The following is a 15,396-nucleotide window of genomic DNA, read 5'->3' on the forward strand; positions in this document are numbered from 1 at the left end:
CAGGAGAGTTTGGCTGCCCTGGGGTAGCTCTCACTTGAATCCTCAGCTGCTCTGGAGGAGCCTGGGTAATGTCCCCTGCTGCACTCCAGCTCTGCCTCCAGTGACCTTTATTTCCATGCACCTCTAGTTTTAGGGAAGAGAGGTTCTTAAGGCCTTTTTGCTGTGCTGCAGCTTCCATCCATTGCTCCTTGTCCTACCCCAGGGAGCAGTGATCAGAGCCTGTCCCCCTCTCCTGACCTCCAGCCCTCAGAGATTTGGAGACATTGATTAGATCTCCTCTCAGTCTTCTCCAGACTGAAAATCACTACCTCTGAGGACCTACTGCCTGGCCAGGATTCAACCTTTGCAGTGTAGAATCAGAACGGTTTAGGTTGGAAGGGACCTCAAAGCTCAGCCAGTTCCAACCCCCTGCCATAGGCAGGGACACCTCCCACTCGACCAGGTCGCTCAAGGCCTCATCCAGCCTGGCCTGGCACACCTTCAGGGAGCATGATCCAAAGTGATTTTTGCATCCAGGTTCATGTTAGTAGCTAAACAGCTGGCAGGGCAACCACAGCAAGGGGTCATTCTGAGACCCATCCCCTCCCCTGGCCGGTGCTGGATCAAAACCAAGAGAAACAACTGACTCTGCTGATTGTCCAGGTTTTTATTGGTGCTTCTGTTCAGATTTTCCTGAGTGTTTCCAAAAGCCAACCTCCAGCAGACACCCCCTGGCCTGTGCCCCTGCTGCCCCCTGGGCTAAGTTCCACAGCACAAACAAGGGTGAGCCATGGGGAAGGTCTCAGTGGGGGTGACAGGAGTTTTGTTAGGGAGGAAAAAGAGCTAAATCCTGTGCTGCACCCCTGGTTTCTTGCTTTAGGTAAACATTCCTTAGCCTTATTACACACAAACAATCCCACTCTGTCCTGCTACCCTCTTCTTCCCCCTGCAGAGCAGCACCGTGGAGCAGACAGATGAGAACCAGGAGCCCAAAAAGAAGAGACGGCGAAAGACATGAAGCTGAGGTTGCTGCTGCCTCCTCCCCCTGTGCTGGGGCAGACAGGCTTGGCCTTGGAGGACTGCAGCTGTGTTGGTTCTTTTGCCAGATACTTCGGACTTCTTGCTTTGTCCCCAGGGGTGTGCAAAGCAGTGACTGGTCCCCTGGCTCAGGGCTTAGAGCAGGCTGCCTCCTTCAGCAGCACCTCTGCTACTCAAATGTGCTGCTGGCAAAGGTTTCTTCCCCTGCCACATCCCTCCTCGAAGCAAAAAGGGAACAGCCAGCCAGGATCAGTGCCTGCCAAGAAGAGCCAGGCTGTGGCACACAACCTGGACGCTCGCATTCTGGCACTGGTGTTGTCAGTTCTTCTCCAGTGAGCCTTTGGTTATTTCAATGAGCTGATAGATATCCAATGCCTCTCCTGGAAAACAATGGCACCATCAGTTCCCTGCCTGCTGCAGCACACTCAGACTGTAACACAGGAGGCCGAGGGTCACCATTTGCTTTAGTTCAGAGCACACAGCACAAAAAAAGCTTTCTGCTTCAGGTGGTGGTGTGAGGGCAGCAACCAGCACAGAGGGAAGCTGGAGCCATGAGCTGTGCTGCCTGCTCTTGGCAGCCCCTGGGAAGCAGGTGACAGCTTCCTTGGGGCCTCCAGGCCAGTTTTGCTGTTTAGAGTTGTGCGGACCCTGTGCACTTGTTAACCTTTCTGCCCACAAACACAAATCCTGTTTCTTTAAGCACCCTTTGCCTGCAAGGTTCCTAATAAAGGTTACCTAGGAGTGGCATGTCTGATGTGTCCAACTGAGGGCAGGTTCTGCCCTGAAAAAAGAGCTGCCACACAGTGAGGAGCAGCTGCTTAAAGCAGCTCCCAGCCAAGAGCTAAATCTTTGCTTGCAGCAAGTGTGCAGCTATGAACAACTCTGGGCCTTGGGAGGGTTGGGGAAGACCAAGAACAATGTCACAGCAGCTCTGCGCAGAGCTGTGGGTGGGGGAGGAGAGAAAACACCATGGGCTAGAGCAGTCTGGGACCTGGAGTGCAAAATGCACAGTTACTGAGGTGCCTCCTTCCAGAGAAGGAACAACCTCAGCTCAGGCTGTGTTAGACCTGCAGCAGAGGCCTCCTCTCTGACGGGCACAAAGGAAACGTGGGGTAACAGCCAGGCCTGGCTCATCACTATCACAGCTATCAGGCTATGAGAGCTGGGGCTCTGCAGCCTGGAAAAGGCTTCCAGGAGACCCTAGAGTGGCCTTCCAGGATCTGAAGGGGGCTACAGGAGGGCTGGGGAGGGACTATTGACAAGGTCTGGTAATGAGGAGGAGGAATGGGTTTGAAGTGGCAGAGGGGAGATTGAGACTGGATGTTAGGAAAGGGTTCTTTGCAGTGAGGGTGGTGAGACACTGGCACAGGTTTGCTCCCTGGAGGTGTTCAGGACCAGGTTGGATGAGGCCTTGAGGGACCTGTTCTAGTGGGAGGTGTCCCTGCCTATGGTGGGGTCTTGGATCTAGATGGCCCTTGAGGTCTCTTCCAACCTAAACCACTGTATGAGGCAGCAGTAGCACAAACTGCCTGGTGACAGAAAGGAACGGGGCAGAGAGCTGAGAGCTCACAAGGTACTTCTGGCCAAGAGGGAAGCCCCCAGGCAACAACTGCTCAGCCAAAATGCTCTGCCTAAGCTGGGGAGGCTGATGCAGAGGGCCTGCAGGGTGTCACCACGCAGCACCACTGACCTTGGGGGATGCCATACTTCTTCTCCATCCCAGACGGGTTGGAGGGCGTCACGCAGTTCATGGTGACCTCTTTCCTCAAGCACTGGTCAACATCCACTGAGCTGAAGAAAGCCACTGACTGTGGCAGGTCCTGGAGGCCCAGTTTGTAGGCAAACATACACCTGGAAGAACAAGAGGCCAGGTGGGACAATACCACACAGCACCCTCAGGCACAGCACACCTGGCTCCGATCAGGCACAGTGTCACCAAGTCCTGGCCAGCTGTGGCCACCAGGTTACTGTAGGCTGCACCCATGTCAGTCAGCAGCTGGAAGTCAACCTCCAGCACTCAGTGCCAGGAGGGTCAAGCACTGCCAAATGGAGGAGGAACACAGCAACAGCAGGTTGAGCCTCCTTAGACAACATGAAGGACCCAAACCTTTGCTGCCAGCTAACCCCCTCTCTGCTGTCATCCCGGCCCCTTGAGCATGCCCTGTCCCACCCGAGAGGCTGGTTCCCAGGGGACAGCACAGCAGTGCCAGCTCACCTGGTGAGGAGGTTGGTGATCTGCAGGGCCAGGGCTGCCCGGTAGCGGTCCTGCTGCTGCACCAGGTAGCGCACCTCGTCGTGGATGCTGATGCAGAAGCGCCCATTGATGTCAAACTCCTCGAAGAGCCACTTCATGGCCACCAGCATGAGGTGCAGGTAGTCAACAGCAGAGCTCTGCACCACCCAGTTCACTCTGCTGGTCACAAACTGGTGGAAGGAGATGCAGACAGGCGCTAAGAGAGCAGCAGGGTGCAGCACCTGGTGCCAGTCCAAGAGGGCTCCTGGCAGCAGCCTGTTAGGTGCAGGGTTGCTGGGTTTTCCCCGAGGGGTGCAGCTAAAGAGGCACTGGGGCTCCTGCGTGCTCTCCAGAGGCTGAGAGTGACTGAACATGGAACTGCAGAGCTGAGGGGTTGGCAGCACAGAGCCACATCCTTACCTCGCCCTTGGCCACGGCAGGCTCCAAGGCCCTGCTGATGTGGCAGCCCAGCACTGGGGTCTGTGGGTAGGGGGCCAAGGCGATGCTCTCCAGCTTGTTGAACATCTCTGACTCAGTGCCTCCAGCCCACACTCGGTGCTCCACCACATTCCACTTCTTCTTCCTCCGGGACCTGGCAGGGCACAGGGAAGGTTTGCTGGAAGCACGGGAGGAGAGTGCAGGCCACATCTGAGCATCTCAAATGCTCCTTCCAGGTCTGGGGAAGCCAGAGACAAGCCCCTGCAGCCTCCTGCTGCCAAGTGACAACTAGGAGAAATGAGAGCTTCCAGGTGGACCCTACTCAGTCTCAGGGGAGCAGGAAGACCAGACAGGGACTATCCAGCCCCATCTCCATTCTCCACTCACCACCCATGTGGCTGCAGCTCATAGAGTCATAGAACGTCAGGGGCTGGAAGGGACCTCAAAAGCTCATTTGGTCCAGCCCCCCTGCCAGAGCAGCATCACCCAGAGCAGATCACACTGGAATGCATCCAGATGGTTCCTGAATATCTCCAGAGAAGGAGACTCCACAACCCCCCATGGCACCCTTACAGGTGAGCCCTCACACCCAAGGGAAAAAAAATCTTCCTTGGGTTCACATGGAGCCTCCTGTGCCTCAGCTTCCACCCACTGCCCCTTGGCCTGTCACTGGGCATCACCAAGAAGAGGCTGGCTCCAGCCTCCTGGCACTCACCCTGCACATCAACGTTAACTCCCTCTGCCTCACACCCCAGCAGCACCAGAGCCACGCAGGGCTACAGCAGCTTACCTCTTCATGGCTTCTCTCTGCAGCCGCTGGACATCCTGGGCTGACACCGACCCATCCTCCGCCCTGTCCACAGCCAGGTCCAGCTCCCTCACCAGCCACTCTCCCTCCTCAGAGAGGCGAAACCTGGGGAGGAGAGCAACCCACGGGAGGTCCACCGGAGCAGCGCCAGGCCCTCGCTCGCTCGCCCTGCGGCTGCCGGGGAGGCGCCAGGACCCCATCCACCCTGCGGCTGCCAGGCCAGCACCCACCTGCGGACGCCCTTGGTGACGGCGTACATCTGCTGAGCCTTGTGGCGCGCCTGCTGCTGCGTCAGCCGATGGTTGAACTGCAGCAGCAGCCGCTCGGCGAAGGGCTGCCCGGCCCCGTAGATGCGCCCGTAGTTGAAGACCTTGGCGTGCTCCCGGCTGATGCCCACCGTGCTGGCAGTCTTGCTGTGCAGGTCTGTGCCGTTGCTCTTCTTCCCCTGCAGAGTCATCCAGCCGAAGGCTGTGCAGCCTGCCCGGAGGGATGCAAGAGGACACAGCCTCAAACTGCGCCAGGGCAGGTTCAGGCTGAACGCCAGGCAGAAGTTCTACACGGAGTGATTGGTATTGGAATGGGCTGCCCGGGGAGGTAGTGGAGTCCCCCTCCCTGGAGGTACTGAAGAGGGGGCTGGATGAAGCACTTAGTGCCATGGGTTGGTTAGAGAGTGTTAGGTGAGAGGCTGGACTCGATGACCTTAAAGAGGTCTTTTCCAGCCTGGTTAATTCTGTGGTTCTGTGACACAAGGGTTGGACACCAAACAGGCCTGGTTTGGGGGTGCCTCCTGCTACCCAGCACAGCCCCAGCTCACCGTGCATGCCAGCGAAGTGTGCCTCGCCCAGGACAGCAGCGATCCACAGCTCCTGGGAATCCACATCTGCACCTACCAGGGAGTAGCCAGGGGGCACCTGGACCATGGCTTTCAGCTCACTGCCCACCCGGTCAGCCTGCAGGGAACAGTGCCCAGCTCAGCACAAGCCCTGCACCTCCGCCTCCTCCTCAGCAGTACAGGAGCAGCGCTCCCTTCAGAGCTGTGCCAGCAGAGCACTGCCCACACATCCACATTCTGCTCTGGAAGGAACAAACAGGTTTAAGGCTTGCATGGAGCACCACCCACCTGGGTACTCCCACCAGGCTCCTCCAGCATGGAAGAAAGGGAGCTTGGAGAAGGACAGATACTAATGCTTCAGTGCTTCTCCTCCTTCCACCACATTTTGAGGCTCAGGAGCCTCTGCTGACTCCCTGCCCTCTCCCAAAGCCAAAGCACATGAGCAAGACAAGGCTCCCAGCACCAGTCCTGCCACCTCAAACCCCAGCATCCAGCCCAGACTCCTCTCTTATTTCCAATCCAAGCTGCTCCCATCAGTCCAAAACATGCAGAGGGTACCCCAAAACAGCCCTGTGACAACCCCAGTGTACCCGGGCATTGCTGGCCGTCAGCCAGGTGGGCTCCACTGCCCGGCGGGTGATGGTGCCTGCAGTCACCACCTGCGGCAGAATGGCTCCGTAATCGTCCTCCTCGTTATAGTCAGGGTGTCTGTGACAAAGCCGAGGGAGAGCATCACCCAGGAGAGCCCTCACAGAGCAGAGTAGAGGGGGCCAGGACCCCAGCTGGGGCTGCTCCCCGTTACCTGGTGACCACGCGTGGCAGCTCCCCTTTCTTCAGCCACACCACCATCTGCGAGCTGGGGAGGACACGCAGCAGGTGAGACCCTGAGCGCCGCGGCGCTTGCAGAGCCTCCCCCGGCCGCAGCGGGGCCTCGGGGCTCAGCTGAAGGCTCACCTGATGCGCTTGTGAGCGTTCCTCCAGAACGAGATCATTTTGTTGATCTCCAGGGCCCTGGTCCCGTGGACGCGGCCCACAGCGGCCCGCAGGGTGCCGTCCTCCATCTGCGGCAGGAAATCCTTGGCAAAAGGGCTGCCCACGTTGTTGGCATTGCCGTCCTGCAGCAGCAAGAGAGGTGCCACCATGCCACATCAATAAAGCTCTCTGCAGCCTCCTGCCTCGGATGCATGTGCACCGCCAGGCTGTGCAGCAGGACCCGAGGAGCCAGGACACAGGATGGGCAGGAAGCCCCCAGGAGCCCCCAGCTTGCCTTGTGAGGCAGCTTGAAGAACCAGCAGCCAGGGATGTTGACATCGTTGTAGGGACCATTGCCGTGGTGGTATGGGGGCTGGCTCCTTATCTCCACTGGCTCACACAGCTCATCCATCTCCTGCAACCAGCAAGGCAAAGTGGTGCCAGAAACGTGCTCAGGCATGGTGGGGGCAAGTCACGGAAAGAGGGACCCACCCACGACCCCCATCCCGTATGAAACCCCCTTTACCTGTGCCAGGCTCTGATCCACTCTGCCCATTTGCTCCTCCACGTCCACCTCCACCTGTGCCAGGGAGGGCCCAGGGAAGCTGGGTCACACACCAGCACTCTAGGGCCCCCAGGCTATTAAAGGAAGGGTCTCATGCCCAGCCCCTGGCAGCACACACGGGGCTGGTTTTTGCATGCACATGGGATGAAGCCCAGCCCCACATCCTCCTCCCACTGAGCCCTCCACCCCATTCCTTCACCTCCTGCCACATCATGCCACTGTCCAGCAGCAGCTCCTCGTCCTCCACAGCAGCCTCCTCCCTCGGCTGGTGCCCCTTGCCCTTCTCCAGGCAGTGCTGCCTGTACAGCTGCTCGATCACCCTGGCAGGGCAGAGGACAGGGCTCATACACCCAGCACAGGGCCCGAGGCTCCAGGGCAGCCCCCAGCTGAGCACCCCACTATGTCCCACTCACCTGTGTGGGCAGGAAGGGCCCTCTGCTTCTGAGGGGTCTGTCAGCAAGTTGTCCTGGCGCCCTGGCACCAGGTAGCCCCAGCCATGCTTCTCTGAGTAATGCAGGGGGAAGCCGTCCCAGGCCAGGCGCATCAGCTTTGGGGTCACCCTCATCTGCAGGCTGATGAGGCTGGGTCCTGGCACCCACCCTGCCTCCTCCAGGCGTGGGCACAGTTTGCGGTACCAGCTGCAGAGCAGCAAGGATGGGTCAGACTGCGCAGGGCAAGGCCTGGGGACACACAGGGTCCCCAACTCACCCCGGGTGGCCTGGCAGGTGCTGGAGTCTCTTGGGTTGCAGCACAACTGTCTCCTTCAGACGCTCCAGGCAGACCTGGCTCGCAGGGGCATTCAGCTCCTCATCTTCACTGGGAGGGCCAGGATCTGGTGGGGCAAGGAGGACTGGGTGGCAAAGAGCCTCCTGTGCCACCCCACCGGGAGCCTCAAACTAGCCCCTGGCCTCATGCCCTGGTGCAGGGACAAAGACCAGCACCTGATGGCTTCACCCTGACAGCTCCAAGGAACTACAACCTTCCATCTGGGCACCCGTGGGAGGGCGTTCCTCAAGCAGCCCTTGTCCCCAGGGGTGCCCCACACTCACCTTCCTGCCACTCCTGGGCAGCCTCATCTGTGCCCGCTGCCATCGGGGAGGCCTCGCTGTTTCCATCCTGATTATTCTTCTTTTTGTTCTTCCTGGGATTCTTCTTCTGCTTAAACTCCTGTGTGTCCCACTCGAGATCCCAGAGCCAGGGGTCATCCTTGTACCTGCAGACACATCCTCAGCACCCGCCCACAGCCCCCCCACTGACCACCCAGCATCTGGCCTGTCCTCTGAGGGGCAGCACCTGCACCCCCAGCCCACAGGTACCTGTCCTCATGCAGAAGCTCACAGGCATCATTGGCCAGGTTCATAAGAGACTTCTTCATCTCCTTCTGCAGCTCCTCGTAGATGCCCTGAGCATCATCCAGGTACCTCTTCCAGTTCCCATTGACTGGCAGGTAGGACACCCCCATCTCCAGCATCCCTGCAAATGTCACAGGGTGGGGGCACCTACAACAGAAAGCAGTGAGGAATTAGAGGTCTGCTGGAGGAATTTGGCCTGGAAGCACCAGACTATGACAGACACCACCACATCTTCACCTGGAGGTTCCCAGCCTCACACAGCATTCAGTGTTGTTCCCCTAGAACCATAAGCAACCCTGTAATTTCTGTGCCTGCCCTGCACAGAAATTGCTGCCCTAAAAACAAATCTCATGCAACAGCCACAAGCCTGTATCATGCTGATCTACCTCACTCAGTCCACCTGCCACCTTCAGCTCTAACCTGCTGCTGACTCCTCCTTATCTACAGAGGAGTGACCTTAAGTCCCTCCTGAAAGGGGTTGAGGAGCACCTCAACTCCCTGCCACTACTTGAAGAGAAAGTGCATTCCATCCCCAGAGGGATCATGATCTGCCCTGATGCCAGCTAAGCCTGCAGCCCCTTGGCCAACACTGGCCAGAGCTCAGCAGCTCTCACCTCTCCATGAAGAGTGGCAGCTGCTCCTGAAACACTTCATGGGTAGCCTGGACATCGTGGGCACAGTACGACATCAGCTCCTGGGGGCAGAGGCAGGTGAGGGCTGGAAGAGCAGCGCAGAGCAAGGCACCAGGACTGCAGGAGGCTGGGGAACATCCCAGCCCCACGCACACCCAAAGCCCTCACAAGAAGCTGCAGCAAAATGGAACCGACCCAAGCAGTTGCTCCCACCCTGCCCCCATCTCCAGATCCCACAGCCTGTCAGGATGCCGGGATGGCCACTGTCACCTGGAAGTGACTCCTGATGTCAGCCATGGCTCCCTTCACAAAGAGCTCCCTCGCCTCCTTCTGCAGCGGCTCCCCGCCAACGTAGAGCGCATGCACATCTGCCAGGTTGTTGATGCTGCTGACGTGCACCCAGTCCCACGAGCTGACCTGTGAACAAGGGGCAGGTCAGGCAGTGCCAGACCAGGATCAGCTGCAGCTGAGGGCAGGAGAGGCAGAGGATGCTGTGGCTCCGTTTCAAACCCAGGCCACCTCATCTGGGAGGTGTCAGGAGAGTGTCACCCAGCAGAGCTGCTGCAACAGCCCACGCAGGTGGCCCCAGCAGAAGAGGAAATGGTCCCAGCACAGGATCAAACGGTCCCCTGCCACCCATGCTGCTGCCAGCAGCTCAGCTCCTTCACTCACAGCCGGCCCCTCTATTCTGCTGCGTGTTTTCTTCATGTGCTCCTTGACCTGCTGCAGCCCCTTCCTCTTGCCGTGCTTGGCAGCCATCCACAGGCTCCTCTGGAAGCCTGTCAGCCCTGAGATGGCCATATGCATGCTCATGGTGTCCAGGAAACGCATCTGAGAACCCTGCGACATGCCAAGGGAGAGAAAAGAGATGGTTTGGACATGCTAGAGGAGAAAAGTGCTGCCAAACACACTGCAGCTGCCAGCAGGCACCAGCCTGCTCAGGCCGCTTTTGTCAAGGCAAAGCTTTGCATCCTGGCACCCCTCTTCTGAAAGCCAAGAGCATCCCCAGAGCAGGCTGCCGGCTGCTCAAAGGCTCCTGCCGTGTTTTCAGCTGCAACTCTGCAACCTCTAGCAACTTTGTTGGGTGCGAGAGTATCTCCCTTTATAGGGCTCAAACTTCAGCCTGTTCTGAAGGATGAGGCAAGCACAACCCTGGGGCACCCATGCAGGACAGCATCTGACAAAATGACCCTGAGAAGCTGGTGCAAGACACTCACCAAGAAACTAACCACAGCTACCAGCACGGAGCTACGGCACTGCAGATTACCTGGATGAGGTACTGCTCCTTGATGAACGCCCGGTCAAAGGCCACGTTATGCCCCACCACCACTCTCTCCAGCCAGTCCTGCTTGCTGGCACAGTTGGCACCTGCTGGGCTCTCCAGTGGAATGAGGTCGGCCAGGGTGAGGTGGCTGGACCAGGAGTATCGCTGCTCCAGCAGCCGCCTGCTGCACCATGAGTACCTGGAGAGGACATGCAGCACCCTACAGCTGAGAAAACTTAAGTAGGAGATTCTGGGCCCAACTGTGCCTTCAGGACCCTCTTGACCACTGTGCTGTGAGTGCAGAACAAGATCCTACCCGTGAGAGGCAACCAAGCCTGGGGCATGCCACACCTGTTAACCAGGACACACACCCCACAGTCACACTTTGGGGCTCCCCTGTATTTCCCCCACATGCTAGCAGTCATTTGCGGGAAGAGGTTCTGCTCGGAAGCACCCTCCTCCTTCCAAAGCTGTGTCCCCCAGCCACCACGATGGGCACAACCCCAGCATCATATCTCACCAGGCATGTGGTGAGACAGCCACGGCAAGTGTCGGGCAGTGGCCATCAGCCACACAGACCTCCACGTCGAACACCATTGCCCGCTCCTCAGGGAAGTCAACAGCTTCTGCTTGCCCGTCGGGGCCGTAGCGGGTCCAGCCAAGCTGCCATGCCCACTGTGTGGGCATGGCAGGCAGCTCACACTGCAGCAACTCATTGGCTGCCTCCAGGTAGGGCAAGCTCTGCTTCTGTGCCAGGAGGCGAAAATGCTCATCGATATTGTCCCCGTACATGCGGGGTAGCTGTAGATCCACGTCGGGCAGTGTGGAGGTCTCCTTGCCCCACAGGTCGTGTTGCTGCAGGTGCTTCACACTCTTCTGGATCTCTGCTGCCGAGTAGTGTACCTGGGCCCCGCGGAAGATCTGCTCGTGAAGGGTCTTGGACAGCATCTGGATGTTGAGGGGGTTCATGCGCCGCTGGCCCTCGGCTGGCTCCTGACTCGGGCTCTCCGGCAGCGGGCGGCTGGCCGAGGAGCTGGAGGAGCATCGCCGGGGCCTGGCGCTACCCCTCACCGACCTCCTCCAGAGCCAACGCCTCATCTTCTTCCGCTCCGGGGGTGCTCCCCCAGCATATGCCGCTCGCCCCGGGGTGGCCGCAGCTGCGGGGGGAGGAGATAGCAGCCGTGAGGGGCGAGCTTGACACCGCCACAGAGCAGCACTTCACGGCTAAGAAAGGGCTGGCTGCCAGGGGGACCCCCGCAGGAGGGCACACACACCGCCCCCCGGAGCCGTGCACACCCCTCCGCACGCACGCAGCGCCCCAAGGAACGCAGCCCTGCTGTAACCGCCCCGGCCGTGCACAGCTCCTCCCTCTGTTCGCAAACCACCCCCGGGCATGCATGCACCCCGCGCACCACCCCCTCCCGGCTCCCGTGCATCCGCCTGCTTGTGTACGGAGCCCCCCCGAGTCTGCAAACCACTCCCACGTATTCGTTGCACCCCCTTAGACACCCCTGCACGCCTCTACGCAGCCACGCACATCCCTTCCCCCGGCAAACTTGCACCCCTATACAGCCGCGCACACACACACCCGCCCCTGCCGCAGTCGTGCACAGCCCCCGAGAACTTGCAAACTACACACACATCCCCGCCCCGTACGCGCACCCGCCGCACCGGCCGCCGCTCCCGCCGCGCTCCGCCCGGGCCTGCTCCGTAGGGCGGGTCCAACCCGGGCAACCCCGAGCAGGCTTCCGGCCGCGCTGACGTCCTCTCTCGTCCTCCCCCTCCGGTGCCCATGGTACAGCCCGCCAGCTGTAGGCTCAGTAGACTGCACGGGAACGCCCGTCTGGAAGTGGCCGCGTGGCCTAATGGATAAGGCGTCTGACTTCGGATCAGAAGATTGCAGGTTCGAGTCCTGCCGCGGTCGAGAAGAGGCGCGTCATTTTTTTTTTCAGGCGCTCGGAAAGGGAACTGCCAATGGCTCGAAGCCGCAGCTTCCACGACACCGGAGTCACGGCACGAACGGTTCGCGTTTTGCTCGTTTTTAACCGGAGAGGGGAAAAAAGCAGAGGGGCGGCTGCGTTCGCGGAGACCGAGAGCCGTCTTGTAGGCGCTAGGGGTGGGGCAGGGAGGTCCCGGGACACCGAGCGGCCCTGAGCTCTCCTTCTTCCCTCTCCGGGCTCCCAAGGTGGGTTAGCGTCCACTACCCTGCTCCCCGTTACCCCGCAGCCCCGCCGTGTTCCTGCCGGAGGTTCATGTGGCGCCCATCAGCGGAGTCCGACAAGAATCGGGACAGCTACCTGCACCCCAGAACCTCCCCCTTTAAAGCTCTGAGGCTTCAAAGGTGGCTTGGATTGAGCGGTAGGGTCTGAGGTCCCCAACCTTGACCTTGGCTTTGAGGGCGCGGTGTTGAGCCGCCAGGTGTCGCTGCGGCCCCGCCGCTGCCCGTTTCCCGCGGGACCGGGGCCGCCAGAGCGTGGGCACGGCTCCGGGCCCATCCCGCTCTGTGCTCCCTCTGGGGCACCAGGCAGCTTCTACCGGGCACTGCGACCCTTTCCTTGCCCTTTTTATTCCCTGCGGAGCTCCAAACCCAGCATAAACCCACCTGAAGTCCTGCACGACCGAAGAGAGGGGTGCAGGATTGGAGGGGGCACCTGAGCCCCTCCTCTCCGAAAACACAGTACCGTGCTGTTCTCTGCGGCTTTCAGTGTATCTCGCAGCACCCTGGTAGCACCTCGAGTACCTACTGCTGCCCCCATCCCAGTCTGAAATTTGAAGGGAGGGGAGGGAGTAACGCTTCACCCAGCTTTACCCAGCAGCAAAAGGTACCCGCCTGACAGGACTCACCCCGTTTCACCCAGTTTCACCCAGCAGCGGAGGGTACCCGCTTGGCAGGACCCACCCCACGGGTGATGCACGTGCTCGGACCCACCCATACCGGGGGGTTCAGGTTTCCCAGGTCGTTCTGCGGCTAAGGCGGGGAGCTTGCAGTGCCGAGCGGGCGAGGAGGAAAGCTTCGGGGCCTCGGGTTCTCTGGGAGGAAGAGGGAAGTGGATCGGGGAAGAAAGTGGGGACCGCCTGGTGCGAAGTGACTCTGGGTAAGGACGAGGCTGCAAGGGACTGGCTCTCCTCTCCGGTGCATTGTATCAACGTCTCTTATTTGGGGTTTTTTATATGCTTTTCTGGAAAAAAAAAAAAAAAAAAAATTAAAAAAAAAAACCGCAACCAAAACAAACAAACAAAACCAAACCCCAAACCATAAATTTCAGAATATAAACCTGACCCATACAAAAATTTCCTCCTTCCAAAGAGGGTGGGGGAAAAAAATCTTTGGAATTACTCTCGCCGCTTTATTTCTGAAGCCCTCCCGGGCACAGCGCTCTGAAGGGGGTCGATGCCAACAAGACCTTGCTGCCTTGTCCGACGGCGGGATCGTGCCGAGGCTGCCTGTTACCTTACCCGGGTGCGGGCGGGTAAGGTCGGCAAGGCACGGCACGGGTGCAAAAAAAACCCCTAACAAAACCCAAACCCACCACCATCAAACCCGAAATAAGACACAAATCCGCTCTTCCTGCAGGGTGAGTTGCCTCAATAGAGCTTCTTTTTATCCCCCCCCCCCTCTTTCCCTTACGTTGTCCATCTGCAGAAGAAGCGACCCCATCCTGGTACGCCCCGTCGGCGTCGGGTAGAAGCGCTGGGGAATGCAACCCCCCCTTCCTCTACCCCCTCCTTGGAGACCCCGCTCCCCGTCGGTCCTGTCGGTCGGATAATGGGGCGGTGGGACTTTGTTTAACCCTGTTGCCCCCGAGGCCAGAGGTCAAGGGCTTCCTCTTCCCCTGGGGCACCGCGGAGAGGCCGCCGGCCGCACCAGGAGGACCGCGGCGGTGAGGGGGGGGGCGGTGGCCGTCGCATCTCCCCTCCCTGTCGCAGCCCTTCTGATGGGACCGACGTGACATCCTGTAAAGCCTTATCGTCCCCCAGCATCGGAAGGTTGAGGATGACTCCGGGTGGATGTTTCAGGGGTGTAGGGTGCGACCAAATATCATCCCGGGGCAGGGAGAGGTGGGGGACTGCAAGGAAGCGGCCCCTGCCTTCCAACGTTCCCCGTCTCTGCCTTCCTCTCTCGACTTTTGGAAGGCTGTTTTAACGCGGGGCAATTTTAACGGGGCTTTAACCCCCCCTCCGCAAGCAGAGGTATCTCAGTCGTCCGCCCCGGGAGCCAAGAAACGGGAGAAATGGGCAATTTTTATAGGTGACGTACGGGCTTACGTGGGATCCCGTGGCCAGCACCGCTCTTTCAGAGTTTTTCTCCTGAAATAACCCTTCTCTGCAGCTCGTGCCCCCCTTTCCCAGCTCGCACCCCCTTTTCCAGACTGGGAGGGGAGGGGAGCTGGGAGAGGGAGAATGAAAAGGGAAAAGAAAAGCAGTCCCTCACATCCCACTATTTCCTTGCTGGGGAGAAGAGCTCCGCAGCTCTCAAAGTGAGCAATGGAGAAGGCGCCAAGAGGCAGGGCGATGTGTGGGGGTCGGCGATGGGATAGAGGGGTTTGGGTGGCCTCCTTTTCGGTATTGTAGGAGAACCAGCGAGGGAGGGATGCTGGCCGCACCGCGGGCACCCGAGGTAAGTCCCCTCTTGCCCATAGCCGTGGTAGCGGAGCCCGGGCGCTGTCGGCGCTGAGGGCTGCGCTTGCTTTACGGGTGCAAGGGAACCCGATCCTGGGGGTTACCCAGGCCGAAGGTTGTCCTATCCCCACCACCGGACCGGGATCCTGCGAGGCCGGGCTGCTTTGGCGATTCCTCAAGACAGATAAGTGCCGGTGATCTCGGCCCCGGGGCTGCAAGCAGCCTCTGCTCCGCGCCCTACCAGCTCCCTCGGCTCTGGGCCGGAGTCCTCCCGGGCTGAGCAGCCCTCGGAGCCCACTCCTAGCCCCCGGGACTCCTCCCGTGTGTGTCTCAATTCGCTCAGGCTTGACTTGGCAATAAGTCTCTCAATAGGGTGACAATAGAGCCCCGGTGGGACTTGAACAAAGAATTTGAAAGTAGTTAAACTGCAGGACACGTCCAAGGGGTGCTTGAATTTAAAAAAAAAAAAAAAAGGGGGGGGGGGGGGGGAGAAAAAGAAAGGAAAAAAAATCGAAGAAAAGAAAAAAAGGAGAGAGACTTTTTCTTTGGGCTGGTGAGAAAATGCTCAGGGTAAAAGTTGGTTTGGCGTCTTCATTTCAGCGACAATGGAGCAGAGCTAATTCAATAGGAAACGCGGGGATTTTTTAATGAAAAGACCGCCGG

At 59.3% G+C, this 15,396-nt stretch overlaps 3 protein-coding genes and 1 non-coding gene across 12 annotated transcripts in view; 3 read left to right on the forward strand and 1 right to left on the reverse strand.

Moving 5' to 3' along the window:
• Positions 1–1,758, forward strand: part of FANCI (FA complementation group I) — a 31,087-nt gene extending 29,329 nt beyond the window's left edge. Inside the window, exon 37 of the mRNA XM_064158108.1 lies at positions 932–1,758. Within this exon, the coding sequence (XP_064014178.1) occupies positions 932–997 (66 nt within the window). The 3' untranslated portion in view covers positions 998–1,758. The remainder of the gene's footprint in view (positions 1–931) is intronic.
• On the reverse strand, positions 632–11,843 carry POLG (DNA polymerase gamma, catalytic subunit). 2 transcript variants are annotated; one of them, XM_064158107.1, is made up of 23 exons: positions 11,785–11,843; positions 10,634–11,270; positions 10,117–10,312; positions 9,522–9,689; positions 9,120–9,266; positions 8,832–8,911; positions 8,178–8,364; positions 7,915–8,074; positions 7,574–7,697; positions 7,279–7,503; positions 7,065–7,185; positions 6,827–6,880; positions 6,596–6,715; positions 6,283–6,443; positions 6,131–6,184; positions 5,919–6,036; positions 5,311–5,446; positions 4,727–4,973; positions 4,479–4,601; positions 3,671–3,842; positions 3,233–3,441; positions 2,708–2,868; positions 632–1,397 (listed from the first exon to the last, which is right to left on the reverse strand). In XM_064158107.1, the coding sequence occupies exons 2-23, from the start codon at positions 11,209–11,211 to the stop codon at positions 1,336–1,338; spliced, it is 3,603 nt and encodes a 1,200-aa protein (XP_064014177.1). In that variant the 5' UTR covers positions 11,212–11,270; positions 11,785–11,843; the 3' UTR covers positions 632–1,335. The 2 variants fall into 2 exon arrangements, with proteins under 2 accessions (XP_064014177.1, XP_064014176.1); XM_064158106.1 differs by having other exon boundaries at positions 11,776–11,839.
• Positions 11,844–11,964: 121 nt separating this feature from the next.
• On the forward strand, positions 11,965–12,037 carry TRNAR-UCG (transfer RNA arginine (anticodon UCG)). The gene has a single exon. It is a non-coding gene; the product is annotated as a tRNA-Arg (tRNA).
• A 44-nt stretch (positions 12,038–12,081) lies between these two features.
• LOC135183183 (collagen, type I, alpha 1b-like) overlaps positions 12,082–15,396 on the forward strand; it is a 45,910-nt gene continuing 42,595 nt past the window's right edge. Inside the window, exons 1-2 of one of the 8 annotated variants that reach the window (XM_064158110.1) lie at positions 12,094–14,591; positions 14,686–14,731. The gene's annotated coding sequence lies outside the window, so the exon portion shown is untranslated. Of the gene's footprint in view, positions 14,732–15,396 lie in introns of all 8 variants that reach the window. The other 7 variants (XR_010305447.1, XR_010305448.1, XR_010305449.1 and 4 more) reach the window with 7 other exon arrangements.

The sequence above is a fragment of the Pogoniulus pusillus genome, chromosome 17 (genome assembly GCF_015220805.1).
Source record: "Pogoniulus pusillus isolate bPogPus1 chromosome 17, bPogPus1.pri, whole genome shotgun sequence".
NCBI lineage: Eukaryota > Metazoa > Chordata > Aves > Piciformes > Lybiidae > Pogoniulus > Pogoniulus pusillus.